Source organism: Euleptes europaea, chromosome 1 (genome assembly GCF_029931775.1).
Source record: "Euleptes europaea isolate rEulEur1 chromosome 1, rEulEur1.hap1, whole genome shotgun sequence".
In the NCBI taxonomy this organism is placed as follows: domain Eukaryota; kingdom Metazoa; phylum Chordata; class Lepidosauria; order Squamata; family Sphaerodactylidae; genus Euleptes; species Euleptes europaea.
The window spans coordinates 16,573,368-16,596,352 of NC_079312.1; the positions used below are offsets into that span (position 1 = coordinate 16,573,368).

General features: G+C 47.8%; 1 protein-coding gene across 1 annotated transcript in view; it reads left to right on the forward strand.

The window, feature by feature from the left end:
• Positions 1-22,236, forward strand: part of LOC130494078 (uncharacterized) — a 34,532-nt gene extending 12,296 nt beyond the window's left edge. Inside the window, exons 8-16 of the mRNA XM_056867728.1 lie at positions 2,004-2,516; positions 8,646-8,918; positions 10,046-10,182; positions 11,434-11,529; positions 12,603-12,833; positions 14,793-14,815; positions 15,396-15,514; positions 19,179-19,215; positions 21,723-22,236. Coding sequence (XP_056723706.1) covers positions 2,004-2,516; positions 8,646-8,918; positions 10,046-10,182; positions 11,434-11,529; positions 12,603-12,833; positions 14,793-14,815; positions 15,396-15,514; positions 19,179-19,215; positions 21,723-22,236 — 1,943 coding nt within the window. The remainder of the gene's footprint in view (positions 1-2,003; positions 2,517-8,645; positions 8,919-10,045; positions 10,183-11,433; positions 11,530-12,602; positions 12,834-14,792; positions 14,816-15,395; positions 15,515-19,178; positions 19,216-21,722) is intronic.
• The last annotated feature ends 749 nt before the right edge of the window (positions 22,237-22,985 follow it).

A 22,985-nucleotide genomic window follows, 5' to 3' on the forward strand; every position in this document is an offset into this window, starting at 1 on the left:
ATAACTCAGAGGACAATAACTGTAAAGTATTATAACTTTATAATAACTCGGGGACAATAACTCAGCTCAAATAATAATAACTCAGAGGACAATAACTCAGCTCAAACCCAACCCCCTTCTGACTATATATTACTCTTCCTACACCAGGGGTGGGGAACCTTTTTTCTGCCAAGGGCCATTTGGATATTTATAACATCATTCGCGGGCCATACAAAATTGTCAACTTAAAAATTAGCCTGCTATATTTGGTCAAACATTTAACCAAGAGGCATGACTGGAGACGGCTCCGAGTGTCTGCCACATAGAGCAACTTGCTTTTGAGCTCTGCTGTCCCCAGCTGGGCCCAAAAGATTCAGGCAGGGCAGCATCCTTCTGTGCTAGAGATCTGCCAGGACCCATGAAGGGCCAGACCAAATGATTTTGTGGGCCTTATACGGCCCCCGGGCCTGACGTTCCCCACCCCTGTCCTACACACTTGACACTGAGAGACTGTCCTTCAGTGTTACTCCTCTGAAGATGCCGGCCACAGCTGCTGGTGAAACGTCAGGAAAGAAAATACCAAGACCACAGTCACACAGCCCGGATAACCTACAAGAACCAATGAACTCTGACCGTGAAAGCCTTCGACAATATTTTCCTGACCCTTTCCTTGTGGTGATCATTACCTTGCCTCAGCTCTGGGGGGATTTTCAGTTTTTTAAAAATAGGCAATTGTATTATCATTACATAGATATAATGTTTCACCAATATGCATACCTGGTTCTCTGAATTCCCAGACTTCATTAAAAAGTAAGTCTCTAGACCTTTCTGTTGTGACAATATACAGGGAAAGGCATCGCTAGAGATGGAGTGGGGCGGGTGCTGCTGGGTTGAGTAGAAATATCATTCTTGGGATCCAGGAAAAACTTGTACAGCTGTAGTGGTCCATGCAAAATCTCAAAACAATAGCAAAATCAATGTAATACCTTCATTATTTATTAATTAAATTGGCACAAAACATTGTGTAAGCTTTCAAGCACAGCAGAGGTCTTCATCAGGCTGGCTGTTGCAACCTTTAAAAAGACAGAAGAGTGAAAGGCAGATTGTGCAGGCTGTGGAGTGAGGGTCTGATCTCGCAGGCATCCTCTGAGGGGTGCAGACAGGACATCAGCTCCACTTTATTGCTGACGTAACGTTACCTTACAGCAGATTCCTTGAGCAGCTGCATTCAGTCCAATCTTTGTTCTCTACTGGAATATAGAAACCACCCCAAGTCCATCCAAAAGTGTCCCAAATGCCAATTGAGAAACGCATTTCCCTGGCAAGCTGGAAGCAATGGGAACCCCGTTCCAGTCTCTATGTTTTGTTCAGGGTCAATTAAAGCTAAATTCAGTGGTATTCCTTGTTTTGAGATGTGTTCAACCCATTCTGTGCCTCTGCTCATTTTTCATGTGATTTGGGTTTTCTGTAAATGCTCTCTTGTGTGATTTCTTAGGGGGGGAAATCCTGTGACTGAAATATGCATGATTCTCTTCTCTCTCGAGGTTCTCCGCTTGGGATAGGATATGGGAAGAAATGGGTTGGGTTACTGTGGGGTTTTATTGTGGATTTTACCTGCCTTTTCCTGAAGCACAGAGGAAGACTTAGGGTTGCAGGTCCCTCTTTGCCAATGATGGGAGGTTTTGGGGGGCGGGGCCTGAGGAGGGCAGGGTTTGGGGGAGGGGAGGGGCTTCAGTGCCATAGAGTCCAATTGCCGAAGCGTCCATTTTCTCCAGAGGAACCGATCTCTATCGGCTGGAGATCAGCTGTAATAGCAGGAGATCTCCACCTGCTACCTGGAGGTTGGCAACCCAAGGAAGGCTGTTCTGCCTTTTAGCAGGTCAGGAGAAGGCAGGAGAGTCTGTGAATCCAGGAGGGGGTTATGAAGAGGTGGGAGCAGGAGGAGGACGCAGAACAGGGCAGAGGGGAGAAATCTCCCGGCTGAAAATGCTTCTCTTCTTGTCTCCTCATTTCCCCCCCAACAGCAAATGTGACTCTGGATCCAGACACGGCCCATCCCCAACTCATCCTGTCTGAGGATCGGAAAAGCATGAGATGGGGAGGAAAAGCTCAAGCTCTGCCCAGCAACCCTGAGAGATTTGAAAACTGTTACACTGTTCTGGGCCGTCAGGGATTCAGAGCAGGTCGCCATTACTGGGAAGTCCTTGTGGGAAGTGAGGAAGGATGGCGTGTGGGGGTGGCCAGAAAGTCCGTGGAGAGGAAGGGAGGGATCATCTTTAGTCCTGAGGAAGGGTTCTGGGCTGTGGGGAAGTGGGGGGGCTGCTACAGGGCTGCCATCAAAGGCATAAACCCTCTCCTGTCCCTGACCGGGGAGCCCAAGAGGATCCGAGTCCGCCTGAACTACGCTGGGGGCCGAGTGGCCTTTTTCGACGCTGACCGAGGATCCCTTCTGTTCAAGTTCTCCGGAGCCTCCTTCCGTGGAGAGACCCTCCTGCCCTTCTTTCAGGTGTGGGGAAATGGCCACCTCAAACTCTCTTCTTCTTAAGACCCGTCTCTCCACACCAGGAGCACCAAATGAGGCCTCTCCGGGGCTCCCAGACCCCAAAACTGACTGGAGTAAAAAGGGAGACATTTTCCCAACATCCCCTTTTTAAAATTTGTATCTCATTTCTTAAAGCAACAGTGACACGTTTCAGTTCATAAGGAATAACCGGCTTGTGGTCAAGGAGAGCTGTGAATAGTCCGTGTCCCCCACCCCACCCCCACCCCCCTGCCATTCTCCTCCGGCCTCCATTCCTCTCAAGCACCAGAGGAACAACCAAAGACCTTGGAGAGGAAAAAAGAGGCCCCTGCAAGTCTGAGATGATCTTCTGGCCTTTCTCTTTTCAGGGCTTCACTGGGCAGCAGCACCTGTGAGGAAATTGCCTCTCCCTGTCAAGGCTGCTCCATTCATCGCAGTTGTGGTTCAGTTATACCACTGGTTGCAAAGATGATGTTGCTCTTATGATAAAGTTATGTTACCTTGAAAACTGGGCTGCCTTGAATTTTTTATTGGGTGGGGGAGGGTATATCGTGACTGTCGGACAACCACAAGGGTGCTTTTCATTTATTGGCTTGAGCCCTCCCCAGCGCTCCAGTTGGAAAGAAATTCAGGAGGGGGGTTTGCATAGCCAGGGTCCTGCTGGGTTAAAGGTTTCTATTTCCTGTTTTTTGTGTCTCTCTTCAAATCATGATAAACCCTTTTCATCCACACGGACGTCTCGCTCTCCTTTAATTGGGTTTCCAACAAACTGGGTGCTCCTACTTTGTTCTCACCACAACCCTGTGAGGGAAGTTGGGCCAAGAGCTACTGAGCTTCATTGCTGGGGTTGCCAGCTGTGGCCTGGGAAATTCCTGGAGATTTTGGGTGCAGAGCTGGGGAGGGTGGGGTTTGTGCAGGAGAGGGACCTGAGGGGGCATAATGCCATAGAGTCCATCCTCTGAAGCAGCCAGTCTCTCCAGGGGAGGCAATTTCCGTCATCTGCATCTGTAATTCTGGGAGATCTCCAGCGCTCACCTGGAGGCAGGCAACCCTATACTGAGTAGGGATTTGAACCCAGGCCTCATCAGTTCAAGTCTACCACACTGCACTTCAAAGCACTCAGTCTTTACAATCATACTAATGTGTCATCTACACTTCAGGAAGATCTGGTGATAAAGGGACTAAATGAGGTTTAGCGGGGCCTCATCCCACCCCTGCTTGCCCTGCTGGCCACTGAACACCCACCCTGCCAATCTAATGCACCACCACCTTTACCTGCCTGATTCACTCGGTGGTGAGGGGGGATATGGTGGCTCCCCTTCCCTCCCTCCCCTGCCTGCCCCCTCCCACTTGCAGTGCTGCTGCCTCCGCCTGCCCGGTTTAGGGGGCCATGGCATAGGGGCAGAAGTGGTCCCCTTTCCTCCTCCCTGCCTCCCACAGAGTTGGACAATGGGGGGGTGGCAGCTGCAACTCCACCCACCTACCTGCCAGGCTCACGTAGTGGTGGCACGACTGGGTGAGGGTGGCAGGCCATCTCTTCTGCCTGCCTGACGCCACCACTGCTCCTTTCTTCTCCAAACTGACAACCGAGATCTCATAACGTATTACTTGCTCTGAACCTTCAGGGACTTTCTTTACTGCGCCCCCCCCCCAATTTTGTAAAAGAGGCGATATATTCCACTCACCTTGTCTCTGCTGCCTTTCTCCCAAAGGTGGACCCACAGCAGTTTATATCACCCCCTCCCTTCCATTTTATCCTCACAACAACCACAGTCCTGAGAAGGAGGTTAGGGTGAGGGTGTGTGACTGGCCCAATGCCAACAAGCAAGGATTGGAACCCGGGCCTCATAGATTCTAAGACCCTCGAACCACTATACCACACAGGCTCCGATAGGTGAGGGAAGTTAACCCCTCTTTGTTTTGTAAAGGAGGGGATACTTCCCACCCTCCCTGTCTGTGCTGCTTCCCACCTTCCTGGCTTCTCATGGTTAAACCTTTGATTCCATTGCAAAGAGCAGAGTTTCTGGGCCTAATCTGGGCATGGGTCTTCTGATTCCCTTCATTTTGGGCTCTACAAGTCCTATCAAAATCCAGAGGCTGGTGACGAGTTCTAAGACCCCCAGCTTTATTTTCTGATGGACTGATGCAGAGGGGTTGGAAGGGCAGGATTGAAGAGTTTCTGTGGCGTCTGGGAGCAGAAAGGAAGTTAATGGAGGGGTCAAAGGAGAAACGTCCCTTGTTCAGAATGAAGAGAGGTGGGGGATTTTGGCGGTGGAGAGCCGGATAGAAGGGAGGTGGCTTGAGGGGGACGTAGAAAGACCAGAGCAAGAGCAGAGAAAGTTGCAAGGAGAGAGGTGACCGCAGCAGGACCCAAACTTTGGGGGAAGGGGAAATGCCGGGGTTTTTTTGTAATGTTGTAAAGGAAGGAGCCTGGCAAGAAGTTGAAGATGGGGAAAGCAAAGGAGAGAGAAGAGGCAAAGACGAAGCCAAGGCCTCGTTCTCCTTCAACATGGACGGATGAGGATGTTTTCATTGAATGGGGAGGGGGTGGAATGAGGGCTCTGGGCTGGCACCCATATGCGCAGGACTCTTCAGTATTCTGGCTTTTATTATTGTCTAAATTTACACTGAATTCCTGCTCATGTGCAATTTCCTTGCCTTGATGCTCTGGGGAGGCCTTTCGTCCACCCACTAACTGAGGCCTTTAAAAAAAGTTGGTACCAGATCAACATAGTTTTAAAAAAATTAAAATATTTATATCTCCTGCCTATTGCAACAATGTACTTGTTCCCAGATTTATTTTTTAAAAGCAACTCTCTAGCCCTTTTTGTTTCAGTTATAAAGAGCAATGTGCAGCCAGTCCCATTCCCCTTATAATTCTGCAATGAAAACAGCTATAGAGTTAGTTTAAAAAAACAGGAAAGACATCTGTGAACTAGCCATTGTCACCATAGGTCATTCTAATGGAGAGTCATTTTTTAAAATTGTGGCTAGACATCTCAAATGCTGGCAGTGGCCTGGTCTTCTTGGGACCATAACTTTAATGATTTCCCTGATTTCATTTTTTAAAAGTAGTCCTCATGCCAGAGTTATAAGGCTCAATATGCAGCCAATACTGTTCCTCTTATAACTCCATAATGAAAAGAGCAAGAGTGAGTTTTAAAAATCTGTGAACTAGTCATTGCCATAATAGGTCATTGTAATGGTGTGTCAACAATTTTTTTTTAAATTATAGCTAGACAGGTCAAAAGCTGGAATTGGCCTGGTCTTCTCTGGACCTTTGAGAGGTCACTCCCCTATGTTAAGAAACCAAACAAACCCAAATTGTAACCTGTCACAAGGGGATGGTTCAGTCTAGTTTCCTCCATGACTGGCTCTTTTTGTGAGTGCCGGGAGTTTAACGTACAGCAGTGGTTGTCAACCAGCAGGCTGTGCATCTTGGTTGAGACAGAACTAGTCTAGGAGGGATTTGGGGTTTTCAGAACAATTACTCCTTTTCAGTTGCTAATGAAACAATTATTTCTGTTGTTTTCTAAAGCTATAGCAATAAAGGAATATTACTGTAATATTCATGTCCAACTTACCATGAACAAGCAATTGTAATAAACAGAATGCCTGCAAGTGCAAACATATAAATGTCTTTCTCAGAAAAGGCATTTAAAAAAAATTCCGTCCTGGTGGGACCCAGGTTCTTTGATAGGAGCCATTGGTGGGACCGAAGGTAGGAAAGGTTGAGGCTCAGTGATTTACAGGAAAGTACGCAGAGACAGGCAACAGCGTTACCTGCAGGCTGTCCAGGAAAAGCTCTTCCACTACTGAATGAATAAACTTATGAATAGTCTTATTGCTGAGTCACTGACGCAGGACAGCAACACCAGGTACTTAATATTATTATTTTATTTACTTTATTTTACGGTCTGCCAGTCTCACTGAGAGTCAAGGCAGATTACATAGTGTAAAAACCAGTGCAATTGACAGGATGAAATCCTAAGAAGCCATGTAATTATCATTTTGTTTTTGGCATTGGCAACCCCATAGGTTTTCAAGGCAAGGGATGCTCAGAGATGGTTTGCCATCGCCTGCCTCTGGGTCAAGTCCCTGGTACTCTTCAGAGGTCTCCCATCCAAACATACTTGCCAGGGTCGAGGCTGAGAGTGTGGGACTGGCCCAAGGTCACCCAGCAAGTTTCCAGGACAGAGTGGAGGTTCAAACTTGGGTTCCCCTGACCCGAGTCTGACACCTTAACCATCTCTATATATAATCCTAGGACTGCAGAAATCTCAAACACAGTATAAACATCAAACACGACTATTTAAACAATGCAGAAGAGGGTATTAGGGTGAAGCCCGCCGGTTCACCCACTCCCACTTCAAAATGGGTGGGTCGCTGCTTTGCACAGCTTCTACTCCTCCAAGGTCAGAAGGGTGGATACCTGCCTGTGTGGAAGGCTTAGATTATGCACATGCAACTAAAAGACTGGCTATACCAGAAAAGTAGCAGCTCAAGGAGCCAGGTAATAATCTCAGCCCTTTCTTTGCTGTGCTGCTTTTCCGTCTGCTTGGACTTTTCGTGAATAGTGGGGGGAGCTTTCGGAAGCGCGACTCCCCTCTCTCACCATCTGGAGTGGTTCCCCCCCCCCATTCTGCCCTCTCTGGTGGATCTGGTGTCCGTGTCCAGATGCCGGTTTGCAGGGAACACAAGCGTGCTGCTGCTGTGGGAACAACTCTGGCGTAGACAAGGGCAGACACCCAAACGGTGGTCGCACCCAAATGGTGGGACCTTTTCTTCCCTCTTTTTTTTTTTTTTTAGTCAGCTTCGCAGGGGAAATTGGAGAGTTTCTGCCACTCCCCCCCCCCACAACTAAGAGGGATTGGGGGATTTACACCTTGGTGTTGATTTGGAAATGGGCAGATGCAGGGACATACGAAAACATAGGACAGTGATTGCCCATAGGAAATGCATGATTGCCCATAGAGAAACAGGGAAACTACACTTGCCAATAGAAAATCCCAAAAACTAAGGACAGCGATTGCCCATAGGGAATGCATGATTGCCCATAAGGAATACATGATTGCCCATAGAGAAACAGGGAAACTACACTTGCCAATAGAAAATCCCAAACACTAAGGACAGTGATTGCCTATAGACAATTCATGATTGCCCATAGAGAAAAAGGGAAGCTATGCTTGTCAACAGAAAATCCCAAAAAATAATGACACCTATTGCCCATAGACAATACATGATTGCCCATAGGGAATGCATGATTGCCCGCAGAGAATCAGGCAAAACACACTTGCCCATAGAGAATAAGGCAAAACACATTTGCCCATTGAGACTAAGGGAGACCACACTTGTCCATAGAGAAACTGATAAACTACGCTTGCCAAGAGACAATCCCAAAAACTAAGGACAGCAATTGCCCATAGAGAAACAGGGAAACTGCAATTGCCAATAGAGAATCCCAAAAACTAAGGACAGCGATTGCCAATAAATACATGATTGCCCATAGGGAATGCGTGATTGCCCATAGGGAATCAGGCAAAGCACACTTGCCAATAATCTGAAAACTAGGGACAGCGATTGCCCATAGAGAATTGCCCACAGTGAATGCAGGATTGCCCTTAGGAACTAGTGGAAACCACACTTGCCAATAGAGAATAATGTACACCACGCTTGCCAATGGAGAATAAGGGAGATCACGCTTACCCATAGAGTCAACCCATCTCTTGTTGGGTCTTCCTCTTTTCCTGCTGCCTTCAACTTTCCCTAGCTGGCATGATTGTCTTTTCCAGTGACTCTTGTCTTCTCATCATATGTCCAAAGTACGACAGCCTCAGTTTAGTCATTTGAGCTTCTAGGGTCAGTTCGGGCTTGATTTGATCTCAAACCCACTGGTTTGTCTTTTTGGCGGTCCAGGGTATACGTAACACTCTCCTCCAACACCGCACTTCAAAGGAATCGGCTCTCTTCCTCGTCCAGCTCTCACGCCCATGCACAGAGGAGGGCTGTTTGGGGAGGGACAGCGCCACCTTCTGGCCGATGTTTCCACACCTGAGAGTGATTTGCAGGAGGGGGCTCGCCCCGTCGCTGCTCCGAAACGCGCGAAAACCAAACCAGTTCCCCTCCTCTTCCTCCCTCCCGGGAGCCATGGCGGCCGGGGGTCTCGTCCAGGAGCTGTGCGAGGAAGCCTCTTGCTCCGTCTGCCTGGACTACTTCAGGGACCCGGTGACCATTGCAGAGTGCGGCCACAACTTTTGCCGCGCCTGCCTGACCCGCAGCTGGGGGGCGTCTAGGGCAGAAACGTCCTGCCCCCAGTGCAGAGGGAGAGCGCAGGAAGGGACCCTCCGGCCCAACCAGCAGCTGGCCAACTTTGTCCAAATAGCCAAAAAATTCACCCTTCAGGAGGGAAAGGAGGCAGGTGGGAAGGGGGGAGAAGGGAAGAGGGGCGTCTGCGAGAAGCACCAAGAGCTCCTGAAGTTTTTCTGCAAGGAGGACGTCGCCCTCCTCTGCGGGGTCTGCGGCAGATCCGAGGAGCACCAAGACCACCAGGTGGTTCCTCTGGAGGAGGCTTTCCTGGAAAACAGGGTAAGTGAGAAATGGGTGGAGGGAGGCTTTCTTGCATCCTTGTTGTGTGGCTTTGAACATTTCACACTGGCGCAAAGCTCTCTCACGCTTGTGGTCGTGGCCGCTTGCTGGCCTGTCACTATTAATATAATATCATATAAAATTGATACAATATTATATTATCCCCCCCATCACAAATTGGCTCGCAAAGCAGCAGCAAGTAATAAACGGATAAAAAAGGCGCTTGAGGAGGAAGAAGAGTTGGTTTTTACACGCCAACTTTCTCTCCCACTTAAGGGAGAATCAAACTAGCTTACAATCACCTTTCCTTCCCCACAACATTTGGATCCACCTTTGGAGGCTTGTCATAATAACCCCCCAGGGGTGCACTTTTCAAGAAAGGAGTGGGGTGTTAGGGGGCTTCTCTGGAATGCTGCTCATGGAAGCTCAAAGCAGGTGCAGGGAGAATGGGGTTTACCTGGAACCAGGAGTTGTGATTCATTCATTCATTGACTTCCAAATGAATTTGAGGCTTAATAAAATCTTGTGTAACCCCAGTTTCTTTCACCAACCCCAGCTGAGGGGAGACAATATGGGACCTGGTTGATTAGTGGAGAGAGTGTATGATAAAAAAGAAACCGGGGGGGGGGGCCTCCAGCCCACTGGCCTCCACTTCCTCTCTTAGGGGATGGCCAGGAGGCGAAAAAGGCAACAATTCCCAGACCCTCCAATCACCGTTAACCATTTACAAACAGAAGTTAATTTACAAGTAGGGTTTACTCCAGTGAAGAGGGGTGGGGAGTCAAAGCAGGACACCTGGATAATAAACTCAGATTAAGGGAACACAACTTAAGGTGGAAACCAAAAAGGTCTTGACCAGCCCTCCATGGTGGTGCTGCTGTTGGGGCTCTTGTCGTGGCTGCAGATCTCTGTTTCTTTGTTTTGGGCATCAGGCAACCGTGGCTGCTGGAAGAGGGAGAGTTTGCCAGAAGCACCAGGAGCCGCTGAAGCTCTTCTGCAAGGACGACAAAGCCCTCATCTGTGTGGTCTGTGACCGATCCAAGGAGCACAGAAATCATGAAACCCTTCCTCTTGAGGAGGCCTCCCAGGAGTACAAGGTGGGAAATCAACAAGGTGGAGGCTGGTGGGGAAGATCCGTGGATCCTTCCCTTCTCCTTGGTCTCTTTGTGGAAAAACTGCTTCCAGTTTCTTCCTCAGCCTCTGGGCCCAAACACCTCTTTGCTGCCTCCTTTCTGGCTTGGTGCCCCCTAAGGGCATCGCTGTCTTCCCCCCTGCTGAGGCTAAAGTGGGGTGATATGATAAAGTAGAGAGACTGACTCACTTCCTGTCTGGCTGTGTTGACGTGTGGCCAGCTGGTTGCATGGCTGAGCTATGAGGGAGGCAGCCGCCTGACCCCCAGTTTTAACCACCGCCCACCACGGCTTTCTCACGTTCAATTGCTGCCCTTGAGTTGCCTGGGGCGGGGGGAGAATATGTGCAGGTTTGGTACCTGTCTGTGTCCCCCACTTGCAAACAGTAGCTGTGAGGTAACAGTTTCAATCAGGTTTGGGGGGGGGGGAGGGCTACGCATGAAGCTGCCTTATTCTGAGTCAGACCCTTGGTCTGTCCAGGTCCACTCTTGACTGGCAGCAGCTCTCCAGGGACTCAGGTGGAGGTCAACTGCTGCCTGTTGATTTCAACTGGAGATGCTGGAGAGTAAACCTGGGACCTTCTGCATGCCAAGTGGATGCTCTCCCACTGAGCCATGGCCCTTCCACTGCATTGTGGCACCATAAGAAATCCTTTCCCAACCCCCAGTTGTGGTTACTTCCACACAGAGTTTTCCTGCTTTCGTGTGCTCTTTCTTGACATAACATAGCCAGAGAGAGTTTGGGAAAGTGTGGAATGGAAGGTATGCATTTCCTCCACCATCCCAAATCCAGTGCCATTTACTTTCCTGCCTTCCATTCTCACCCTCCCCCCTCAAATGAGCTTTTGTCATTTAACAAAAATTCTCGCTCCTGGGTGTATTTATACTGACTGAATATTTTTAATGCAAAAAACTCTCCTGAGGTAGGGCATGGGGTGGACTGGTGGGCAGGAGGGTGAAGCATGGAGTCCATCTCCATGCCACAAATTTCTTTGCACCTTTGCATTCTTGGTGGGTATCAGAAGAAACTGGGGCACCATCCCCATAAGGAAGCTACTACCTGTGTTCAGCATATGGGAAATGTTGTTGAAGATCTTGTTATGGACACAGGGCACTTACATTTAGTTAAGCCCTTACTTGACCATTTTGCTTCTCCTATGTTTTATAATAAACTTCTAAAAAAGGAACCAATTTCACTTTTGGGTTTCTCCTCCCCCAGGATCAGTTCTGCAACTGTCTGGAGAGGCTGAAGAAGGAGAGAAAAAGAATTGTGGCATGTAAAGCAGGCGTATTAAAGGAAAGCCAAGACTTGCTCGTAAGTGTCACTATGGCTGGGAAGTGACATAGAACTAGTATTGTGGGGGGGGGGATCAAGTAAAAATAGCAGAAAAGTCAACCCCTCGAGGCAAACATCCCCCCTCTTCCAGTTTGGAAATTCCGTGCACAGATGGTCAGTATTCAAGCAGACCAGGACTCCAAAGGTAGACTTAACACTGCAATTCTAAGCAGAGTTGTACCCAGGCAGTGGGGCTAAGGATGGTGCAGAACTGCACACCCATGGTGCCCCTGCCACTCACTGCCCTCTGACGCCCTAGGCAATCACCTAGGGCTGCCCTGTGAGTTGGCTGCCCCTGGTTGTTCATCCAGATCTAGAACGTTTTGTTTTGTTATTGAGGGTTTTTGTTTAGAGCAGAATCAGTTGACTCTCCAAGGTGCTCTGTGCTTTGGGGTAAATCCTGGGCAATAAATCTATGTGTTGATTCTCCATTTGTGTGCATCCACCAACAATGCAAGCCAGGAGAAGTCCCTGAAAAGAGATGAGGGTTCTCCCCCCTCACCAAGAAATGCTGGGTAGAAGTGCTGATAAGTGCTCCAACAATCACGAACTGGGCCAAGGATTGTTCAGCCATTCTAAGTGGGAAAGTACTTGGAATACTCAGTAGCGTGTTGATCTTTTCTCCTGCGGTTTTTTCTTGCCCAAAATGCAGCCAGGGAGACCAAGGGAGGGGAAGGGGCTTCTTAGTTCTTTTCTCCACAGTGGTATTTCTACTCAAACATCATATATTTTCACCTTTTGGGAAGTGGGGGGGTTAGCATATGGAATGTCTTTTTGGGGGGAAACAAATGGACTCAAGAAGTCCCTTCGACTTTCTGCTGCAGACATCGCCTTCTGTGGCTGAAAGAACCTCCCCAGTAGTTGGAGTGAGATGTACTTTGGCCCTCAGGATGAGTCCATGGGAATCTTTCCTTTTCCCTGCCAAATGCCAAGGTGATCTCTGTGAAAGGCCAAAGTGCCCTTCTGATAGGAATCTCCTAAAGTCGATCTTGCACTGCAAAGACCAGCTGTGTTTGTTATGTTGACCCGATTTCCTTTTCTTTACATTTCAGAAGCAAACCACAGGAGAGAAGCAAGAGTCGGCAGCCAAGTTCAGGCAACTACACTCATTTCTGGAGGAACAAGAGAAACTTCTGCTGGTCCAGATGGAAGAGGTGGAGAAGGAGGTGGCAAGAAACAGGGACCAGCACCTGGCCAAACTCTCCAGGAAACTATCCTCTCTGGACAGCCTCATCCGGGAGATGGAGGAGAAGTGTCAGCAGCTGGCCACTGAACTCCTGCAGGTAAGAGTGTGGCAGGAACAGCCCAGGCTCCCCTTTGGGAGGAGGCTGCCTCCAAACCCTTTCTGTGCCTCCTTCGCTTAGGCAGGAAGCAAACAAGCCCGTTTGTGTTGCTAGCAAGTTTTAATCTCTGTTCATGGGCTGCTTTCCCCTCTGCCTCATTGCATCTCCAGCCAGGAGCAGGCTGCAAAAAACTATCAAGCGGCCATGCAAATTCCACCCCCTGGAAACGCAGTGTTTTTGTGTGTCTGGGGAACTACATTCAAGTCATACCAGGTTCTCGGGTAGCTCTTTCCCAACCACCAGAAACGAGGGTCATAGGCAAGATTTTTACAGCAAGATTTAAAAGGAGGATATGTATGTTGGGGTGAACGTAGCTCATACTTGTTGCTTGAATATTGGTGCACAAAAATGAACATACGCACACAACAGCAGCAACCAGTGGTAGGGGAATGGCACCTGCGCACCCGTTGCTGGCACTGCTGAGCCTGCTGCTGCCAACCCATCACTTATGTGCAGATGCGATGGCCTTTGTGCCCAGACCCCCCTTTCCTGGCTTAACCATGTTGCAGTGCTTCAGGGAAAAGGGGGGAAGCCTTTTAAAGGGCTGAAAGGTGACAGAGTTTGATGCTTCTCCTCTCAGCCCCTGTGGCCACCATCCCCCTCCCCCCCATCTGAGGGCTTTTCTCAGGCTTTAAAGCAGGGGTGGGGAATGTCAGGCCCGAGGGCCGTTTAAGGCCCGCGAAGTCATTTGGTCTGGCCCTTTGTGGGTCCTGGCAGATCTCTAGCTCAGAAGGATCTAAGACTGGAGATCTGCAGGAATAGCCTCTATTCAAGGCAGATGTGAGTTTGTTTTGCTAAGAAAAGGAACCTTTTCTCCCCTCGCAGAAGAGTCATTAGCTATGGAGCTGCTAGGACCGCCTGAGAAACTGTTAACCCTTTCCCACCTGGGCTGTGGAGAAACTTATTCCCTCTGAACTACAAGAGGGCTGGGGGTGGAAGTGGCGACAATGGAGAGGTTAAAGGGGGCAGGGCCAGAATGCGTGTGTGTGTGGGGGAGAGTTCTTAGCCAGTGTGTCCTAATTTCACCCCTGCAGGCAGAGGTAGCAGGAGCCGTGCAGAGCAGGAGCAACTCCGGTGTGTGGCTGGTTGGCTACACCCGGCTGGTGCAACAGACCATGCCTGCCTGCCTGCTTGCCCGTGCCGGAGGGGGGGGGTGTCATCTGGGGCAACTGCCTGCTTGGGGCTTGGTCGGCTAATTTTTAAGTTGATAATTTTGTATGGCCTGCGAATGAGATTCTAAATGGCCCTTGGTGGGAAATAGGTTTCCCACCCCTGCTTTAAAGAAAAGGGGCAATGCCTCGATTGTTCTAGTGTTGTAACATTATAATCTGATTTCTAGCTTTTATTTGAAAAGAAGTAAAGTGCAGGCTGCTCATTTGCAGTTCTCCCTCTGCAACAAGGACCTTATTTACAAGAAAATGAAAGCTGGGGACCACCATGTAGTTACAATGCTACTGGAATTTAGCTTTTTTTTTTAAAGCCTGGGAAATGCTCTCCAGTGACAAGAAGGGAAATAACAGCGATGCGGGGCTGATGCAAGGAACATTGCTGGGAATGCCTCAGCATCCACAGGTGGCCACAGAAGCTACTTGGAGGGCTTCCTGCCTTCCATGTGAGGAAAAATCCTTTTGGGAAAGTAGCCACTGTTGAATTGTCAAAGAAGATCACCAACTCTCCGCTGAAATGGCTCTACTTTGTCTTCTAATATTAACCTCACAAAGATCTTATCCCACTTTATGGAGATGCCCCTCAGCCTTTGAGCTGGGGGGTCTCCTAGCTGGACACAGGAGAAGGGCCAGAGTGCAGAATCTTCCAGGGTCTGAGGGGGTCTCCCCGGTGTGGCCTTATAGCAACCATTGAGTTTCCTCTTCTTTCTCTCTCTCTGCCATTTTTCTTTAGGGTGCCAGAAGCACCTTGCAGAGGTAAGTGGTTCTTGCTCATTAACCTCTTTTACTTTGGGAGGGCTCTGGGTATCTTGTGAAGAATATGGTCCTTCAGGATGGTGGCTGAGGGCCAAGTCGGGTGCAATTGAGATCGTGGATCTCCATCCATCCGTCAGTGGCAAGCAGCTTAAACACAGTCTCGTCAACAGGAAATGATGAAGTAGTATTGGGGGGGGGGGGTCTGGGTTGACACCTAGTATCTGATCCGTTGACCTGGAGATGCCAGGGATTGAACCCAAGACCTTTTGCACGTCAAGCAGATGCTCTTCCCCTGAGCCCCAATCCCTCCCCTAACTCTAACCCTAAACTCCAGAGCTCTAACCACCCCAGCTTTCTTTTTCCTCGGCTGGGCATTTGCAAGGCAGATCTGGGCAGGGGATGGCGTTCTGAAGGCCCAACTTGATGTTTGCTTTTTTCAGAGTCGGGTCTGGGTTCCCCTAAGCCACACAACAACTTTAGGGAATGAAGAAGAGACTGTAGGGCCTTGAAATGCCTCTGCGGGGGAGGAAGGGCTCCCCCCCCAGCACAATTTCAGTACAATTTCATGCTTTTTCTCAAGGTACAAAAAAAAGGAGGTGTTTGAGGATCCAGTGGCTTTTCCCCTTGCACAGAAGTGGCACATCTGGGACTTCTCCGATTTAAATCTATTTTTGGAGGGTATCAAGAAGCAATTCAAAGGTAATGAAGAAATGCTGCAGGGATTTCCGACTGGACATTAGCTTGGGACAGATGTGTTTTAGGCTGCTTATATTAGGATCCCCAACCTTTTTGAGCTTGGGGCCACCTTTGGAATTGAGACACAGCATGGTGAGCGCAGCCACAAAATAGATGCCACTGGAAGTGAAGCCAGCCACAAAATGACTGCTGCAACTTGTCTTCAGTCACACAGGGAAGATCATAGAATCATAGAGTTGGAAGGGACCACCAGGGCCATCTAGTCCAACCCCCTGCACAATGCAGGAAACTCACAACTACCTCCCCCACACACCCCTGTGACCCCCACTCCATGTCTAGAAGATGGCCAAGGTTCCCTCCCTCTCATCATCTGCCTAAGATCATAGAATCAGCATTGCTGACAGATGGCCATCTAACCTCTTCTTAAAAACCTCCAGGGAAGGAGAGCTTACCACCTCCCAAGGAAGCCTGTTCCATGGAGGAACTGCTCTAACGCTTAGAAAATTCTTCCTAATGTCTAGAGGGAAACTCTTTTGATTTAATTTCAACCCACTGGTTCTGGTCCGACCTTCTGGGGCAACAGAAAACAACTCAGCACCCTCCTCTACATGACAGCCCTTCAAGTACTTGAAGATGGTTATCATATCCCCTCTCAGTCTTCTCCTCTTCAGGCTAAACATACCCAGCTCCTTCAACATTTCCTCATAGGACTTGGTCTCCAGACCCCTCACCATCTTTGTTGCCCTCCTCTGGACACATTCCAGCTTGTCTATATCTTTCTTAAATAGCAGTGCCCACAACTGAACACAGTACTCTAGTTGAGGTCTAACCAGAGCAGAGTAAAGCGATACCATCATTTCGCGTGATCTGGACACTCAGTATGAACTTAGGCTAGCAAGAGACGCTACACGCAACAAAAAAGGGTTCTTTTCCTATGTACAGAGTAAGAGTAAGAACAAGGACAAGATAAGCCCATTTCGTGGACCGGAAAGTGAAATTGTAGCAGGAGATGAAGAGAGGGCAGAACTCCTCAGTTCCTACTTTTCCTCAGTCTTTTCTCATGAGGGAAGTGGTGCTCAACGTGGCATAAACGGAACATGTGATGAGAGAAGGAATTTGCAGCCTAGAATTGGCATTGGGGTAGTGCACAAACACCTGGTTTCTTTAAATGAAACAAAATCCTCTGGGCCAGATGAATTGCACCCAAGGGTACTCAAAGAACTTGCAGATGTAATTTCGGAACTTCTGTCCATTATTTTTGAAAAGTCATGGCAAACAGGTGAGGTGCCAGAAGATTGAAGGCGGGCAAATGTTGTCCCCATCTTCAAGAAGGGGAAAAAGGAGGATCCAGGTAACTACCGACCCATCAGCTTGACTTCTATACCAGGAAAGGTTTTCGAACAAATCATCGAACAGTCAGTCCTAGAGCATTTAGAAAGGATGGATCTGATCACTAAGAGCCAGCATGGGTTTCTCAAGAATAAGTAATGTCAGACTAATATTATCTCCTTTTTTGAGAAAGTTACTACCTTGCTGGATCAGGGGAATGCTGTAGACATAGTTTATCTAGATTTCAGTAAGTCTTTTGATAAGGTTCCACATAGTATTCTAGTTGACAAATTGGGAAAGTGTGGGTTATTATTGTTAGGTGGATCTGCAACTGGTTGACAGATCGTACCCAAAGAGTGCTTGTTAATGGTTCCTCTTCCACTTGGAGAGCAGTGACTAGTGGAATGCCTCAGGGATCTGTCCTGTGTTGTTCAACATCTTTATAAATGATTTGGATGAAGGAATAGAGGGGATGCTTATTAAATTTGCAGATGATACTAAATTGGGAGGGGTAGCAAATACGGTAGAAGACAGAGCCAGGATACAGGATGATCTTGACGGACTGGAGAATTGGGCTAAAACCAATAAAATGCAATTCAACAGCGATAAATGTAAAGTTCTACATCTAGGTAGGAAAAATCAAATGCATAATTATAGGATGGGGGAGACTTGTCTTAGCAGTAGTGTGTGCGAAAAGGATCTTGGGGTCTTAGTAGACCAACATGAGTCAGCAGTATGATGCGGTAGCTAAAAAGGCAAATAGGATCCTGGGCTAGTTATTTGTTTATATTCCTCTTTGGTTATAAGGCCCTTCTTCCACTTCCTAAATGAGTCTTTTTTATTTCTCAAGTCTTTAAAAAGCTGTTTATGGAGCCACCCTGGCCTCTTTAGGCTCCTCCCATTTTTCCTTCTCATAGGAATGGTTTGCCATCACACCTTCAGTATTTCATTTTTAAGAAACTCCCAGCCTTCTTGAACGCCCTTCTCCTCAAGTATTTCTGACCATGGGATTCTACCCAGCATAAGTTTAAATTTGTTAAAATTTGCTTTCCTAAAGTCCAACCTATATGTCTGACTAAGTACAGCTTTACCTTTCCCCAAGATTGTAAATTCCAAGATTACATGGTCACTATTACCCAGGGTGCCTACTACTTTAACCTCATCGACCATTTCTTCCCTGTTGGTGGCAGAAGCTGGAAAGCAACATTTTAAAAAAGCTGTACAGCCAATCAGAAGCCTTGTTTGACAAAAGTTCCACCTTGCCCTGGCCTCTTCATTAAATTCTTGACGGACACCAATAAAGGGATTGGTGGGCGCCATGTTGGGGACCCCGGCTTATATCATTAGAAGGCCCAGGAATACGAGGAATGTATGTACCAATTAGGTAGTTCACCATGGAAGGTTTTCTGATCAGATTTCTCCTGCGACTTTAGTTCAAAATTGCATTGTGTGGATTTTCTCAAAATTATTCTGTGTTGCTGCTCTCCAGTCATTTGTGTCCATGGACTGGCAAACTGGGAGGTAGCGGTGGAACGAGCACCTAAAATGAAAGGGAGCGGGAGGAAACTGCCCTTCAGGGCATCCTCATTTAATGGAGACACCCACCCATCCCTTTCAGAAATAACTATCCCTATCCTCATTGCAGCGTGTCTGTAACCAAATTGGACCAATCAAAACTGGTCTCTTTGACTGAGAGTCTGTGTTTGCTTGAGCATGTCGTAGCTGAGCCCACAGAGTGGTCTCAGGGGGAACTGAGGGTGGGGTCTCAAGCAGATTTACACCCTTCTAAGCCCATTGAAATCAGAGGAGTTAGGACAGGGTAAGTCTGCTTAGGATGGAACCTTTTTTTGGGAGGATCCTAAGTTCAGCTGGGGTGGACCCTTGAGCCGCAGTCCTTAGCATACTTTCTATGAAGTCAATCTCCAGTCACTCCAAGTGATTAGTGAAAAGGAATGTGAATATTTTCACATCAATAAAATTTGAAATCCTTCCCCCCAGAAGTAGGTGTTACTTAACCTTTCAGCCAAAACTCAGAAGAAATATGTACGCATGTGCCATCAAGTCACGAACAACTTATGGCAGCCCCACAAAGAGGTTTTCAAGGCAAGTGAGAAGCAGAGATTTCTTTGCCATTTCCTTAATCTGCAGAATCTTCTTTGGTGTCCTGTCCAAGTACCAACCCTGCGGATATTTCAAGATCTGATGAGTCGGGGCTATACCATGACACCTTCCCTCCTTGAGAGAAAAAGAGACCATATTATTTACTGATGTTTTTGTCACCTGATGAGTGACAGGCACAAGGGTGTGCTGCTCACTTTTGTTTCTTTTGCTTCCTCAGACACTCTGGATTCTGGACTTCTCTTGCAGAAAGGTAAGTTTTTCTTCATACACTGTGCAATTATTTCTTAACTAAAAAGCTTCACCTTACAATTTCTGTTCTTCTGCTTAGTGATTTTCCAGAGATGACATTACTGGACGCTCTTGTTTTGTCCTCAACCTCTCTCCCTCCTTGCCATGGCCAGTTCCTTCTTGTTCTGAGGAGGTCTGTCAGGGTAAAAGACAAGGTGAACTCTGAGGGGATGAACTGCCTCCTTTCATGTACGTGCTGCCATATTGAAATGAGAGAAAAATGGTTGACTCCTGAGTATATTTTAGAGTGAATTCTGAGAAAAGGAAGGCAGACGTTTGCAGGTCGAATGCTGGCTTAGCTCTGTTTTGCTCCCTTTTGTGTAGGGTCGGTTAAATGAATTTTAAATGAATACGTTTTCAAACAGCACTGATGGTGTATCGCAACATATCCTTTCCCAAAGCTTTCAGTAAAGTTGCAGAACCGGTTTTTGCAGAGGTATCTCCTGGATATTAGATGTATGTGTGTGTTCAGGGCAGCAAAGTTTCTTTCAAACCAGTTCTGCCTCATTGAAAAGTTATGTCTGCTTTTAAAACATGTTACCCTATGGTGCTGCCAAATTTGCAAGCATCCGAATATCGTTTTCAAGGCTCTGCAAAATATACGTGAGGCCAGGAAACCCGTTCTTGATGTCTAAGGACGTTTGTTGCCTGGCTGATTTCCATAAAATAAGTATTCTTCTGCCAAAGTTGGCTATTGAGGCATTTGTTTTTCCAGCCCAGGGTAGGCCATGCTTGAAGTTTGATAGCTATATGATGGTAACTCTAATGCAGAAGGGCTTCCAATTTGTAATACTGCAGCTGTTTTAAAACTGCCACCGAGGACACCACAAAAGGGCTTAGTTTTTGCAGAGCTGTCAATAAGTTGCTTCCACAGGAGCAGGGAGGGGACATGAATTCAGTGGCAAAGATATTTCTGTATATTCTAGCTTGACCCTGGCCATCTTCTCACAGGTTATTAGCCCTGGGTTCATCCATTTTGGGAAGTGATTTCCCCCCCTCCTGCTTCATCACCACGTTTGTACACCTTCTGGGGTTTCCCAGATTTTCTCTGATCTTTCTTAAACCTGATTTGCAGGAAAGCCTGGATGGCTGCTATGTGGGTGGGAAAATTCAGATTTCCCCACCTATGTGGCAGACATTTTCCTGACCCTTTCCTTGTGGTAATAATTTCCTTCCCTCACCTCTGGGGGGATTTTGTTTTTAAAAAATAAGCAATTATCATTACATATAATTTTTCACCAATATGCGTTCCTGGTTCTCTGAATTCCCTGCCTTCATTAAAAAGTAAGTCTCTAGGCCTTTCTGTGTGACAATATACAGGGAAAGGCATCGCTAGAATGAGATGGAGGGGGGCGGGTGCTGCTGGATTGGGTAGAAATATCATTCTTGGGAACCAGGAAAAACTTGTACAGCTGTAGTGGTCCATGCAAAATCTCACAACAAGAACAAAATTTATGTAATATTTTCATTATTTTTTATTTAAATTGGCACAAAATGTTGTGTAAGCTTTTAAGCACACCAGAGGTCTTCATCAGGCTGGATGTTACAACCTTTACAAAGACAGAAGGGTGAAAGGCTGATCCTTTCTTCAGGCTGTGGTGTGAAGGTCTGACCTTTCAGGATCTCAGGCATCCTCTGAAGGTGCAGGCAGGACATTTGCTCCACTTTATTGCTTATGTAACGTTACCTTACAGGACATTCCCTGAGAAGCTGCATTTAGTCCAATCTTTGCTCTTTCACTAAAATACATAAACCACCCCAAGTCCAACCAAAATGTTCCCAAATGCCAGTATCTGTTTTGTTCAGAGTCAATGAAAGCCAAATTCAGTGGTATTCCCTGTTTTGAGATGTGTTTAACGCATTCTGTGCCTCTGCTCATTTTTCATGTGATTTGGGTTTTTATGTAAATGCTCTCTCGTGTGATTTCTTAGGGGGGAAATCCTGTGACTGAAATATCCCTGATTCTCTTCTCTTAAGGTTCTCTGCTTGGGACAGGATTTGGGAAGAAATGGGTTGGGTTACTGTGGGTTTTTATTGTGGATTTTAGCTGCCTTTTCTTGAAGCACACAGAAAGACTTAGGGTTGCCAGGTCCCAATTTGCCACTGGCGGGAGGTTTTTGGGGCAGAGCCTGAGGTAGTTTGGGGAGGGGAGGGGCTTCAGTGCCATAGAGTCCAATTGCCAAAGCAACCATTTCCTCCAGGTGATCTGATCTCTATCGGCTGGAGATCAGTTGTAATAGCGGGAGATCTCCACCTAGTACCTGGAGGTTGGCAACCCAAGGAAGGCTGCTCTGCCTTTTAGCAGGTAAGGAGAAGGCAGGAAGAGCCTGTGAAATCCAGGAGAGAGGGTTATGAAGAGGTGGGAGCAGGACAGGAATGGTAGGAGGAGGATGCAGGACAGGGCAGAGGGGGAGAAACCTCCCGGCTGAAAACGCTTCTCTTCTTGTCTCCTCATTTTTCCCCCAACAGCAAGTGTGACTCTGGATCCAGACACGGCCCATCCCCAACTCTTCCTGTCTGAGGGTAGGAAAAGCGTGAGAGAGGGAGAAAAAACTCAATTTCTGCCCAGCAGTCCTGAGAGATTTGACATATATCCTGCTGTGCTGGGCCGTGAGGGATTCACAGCAGGCCGCCATTTCTGGGAAGTCCTTGTGGGAAGCGAGGAAGAATGGCGCATGGGGATGGCCAGAAAGTCCATGAGGAGGAAGGGATGGATCACCCTTAGTCCTGAGAAAGGGATCTGGGCTGTGGGGAAGTGGGGGGGCTGCTATAAGGCTTCTGAAACAGGCCGTAACTCTCCCCTGACCCTGACCGGGGAGCCCAAGAGGATCCGAGTCTGCCTGAACTACGCTGGTGGCCGAGTGGCCTTTTTTGATGCTGACCGAGGATCCCTGATCCACGAGTTCTCCGGAGCCTCCTTCTCTGGAGAGACCATCCTGCCCTTCTTTTACATGATGGGAAATGGCCACCTCAAACTCTCTTCTTAAGACCGACCGTCTCTCCACACCAGGAGCATCAATAAGGCCTGTCCAGGCTCCCAGACACCCAAACTGACTGGAGGGAAATGACATTTCCCCTCCATTTCCCAACATTCCCTTTCCCCCCCTTAGTATCTCATTTCTGGAAGCAACAGTTGCACATTTCAGTTTATAAAGAAAAACAGGCTTGTGGTCAAGGAGAGCTGTGAAGAGACTCCCCCACCCACCCCCCAGCTCGGCCTCCTCCAGCCTCCATTCCTCTCAAGAACAAGGCGAACCACCAAAGATCCTGCGGAGGAAGAAGAGCCAAAGTCAATATTCTGGCCTTCCTCTTTTCAATGCTTTACTGGGCAGCACCTGTGAGGAAATGGCCTCTCCCTATCAAGGCTGCTCCATTCATCGCAGTTGTGGTTCAGTTATACCACTGGTTGCAAAGATGATGTTGCTCTTATGATAAAATTATGTTACCTTGAAAACTGGGCTGCCTTGAATTTTTTATTGGGGGGGGGGGAGGGTATATTGTGACAGCCGGACAACCACAAGGGTGCTTTTCATTTATTGGCTTGAGCCCTCCCCAACTCTCCAGTTGGAAAGACATTCAGGAGGGGGGTTTGCGTAGCCAGGGTCCTGCTGGGTTAAAGGTTTCTAATTCCTGTTTTTTTGTGTATCTCTTCAAATCATGATAAACTCTTTTCATCCACACAGCCGTCTCTCTCTCTCTCCTTTAACTGGGTTTCCAACAAACTGGGTGCTCATAG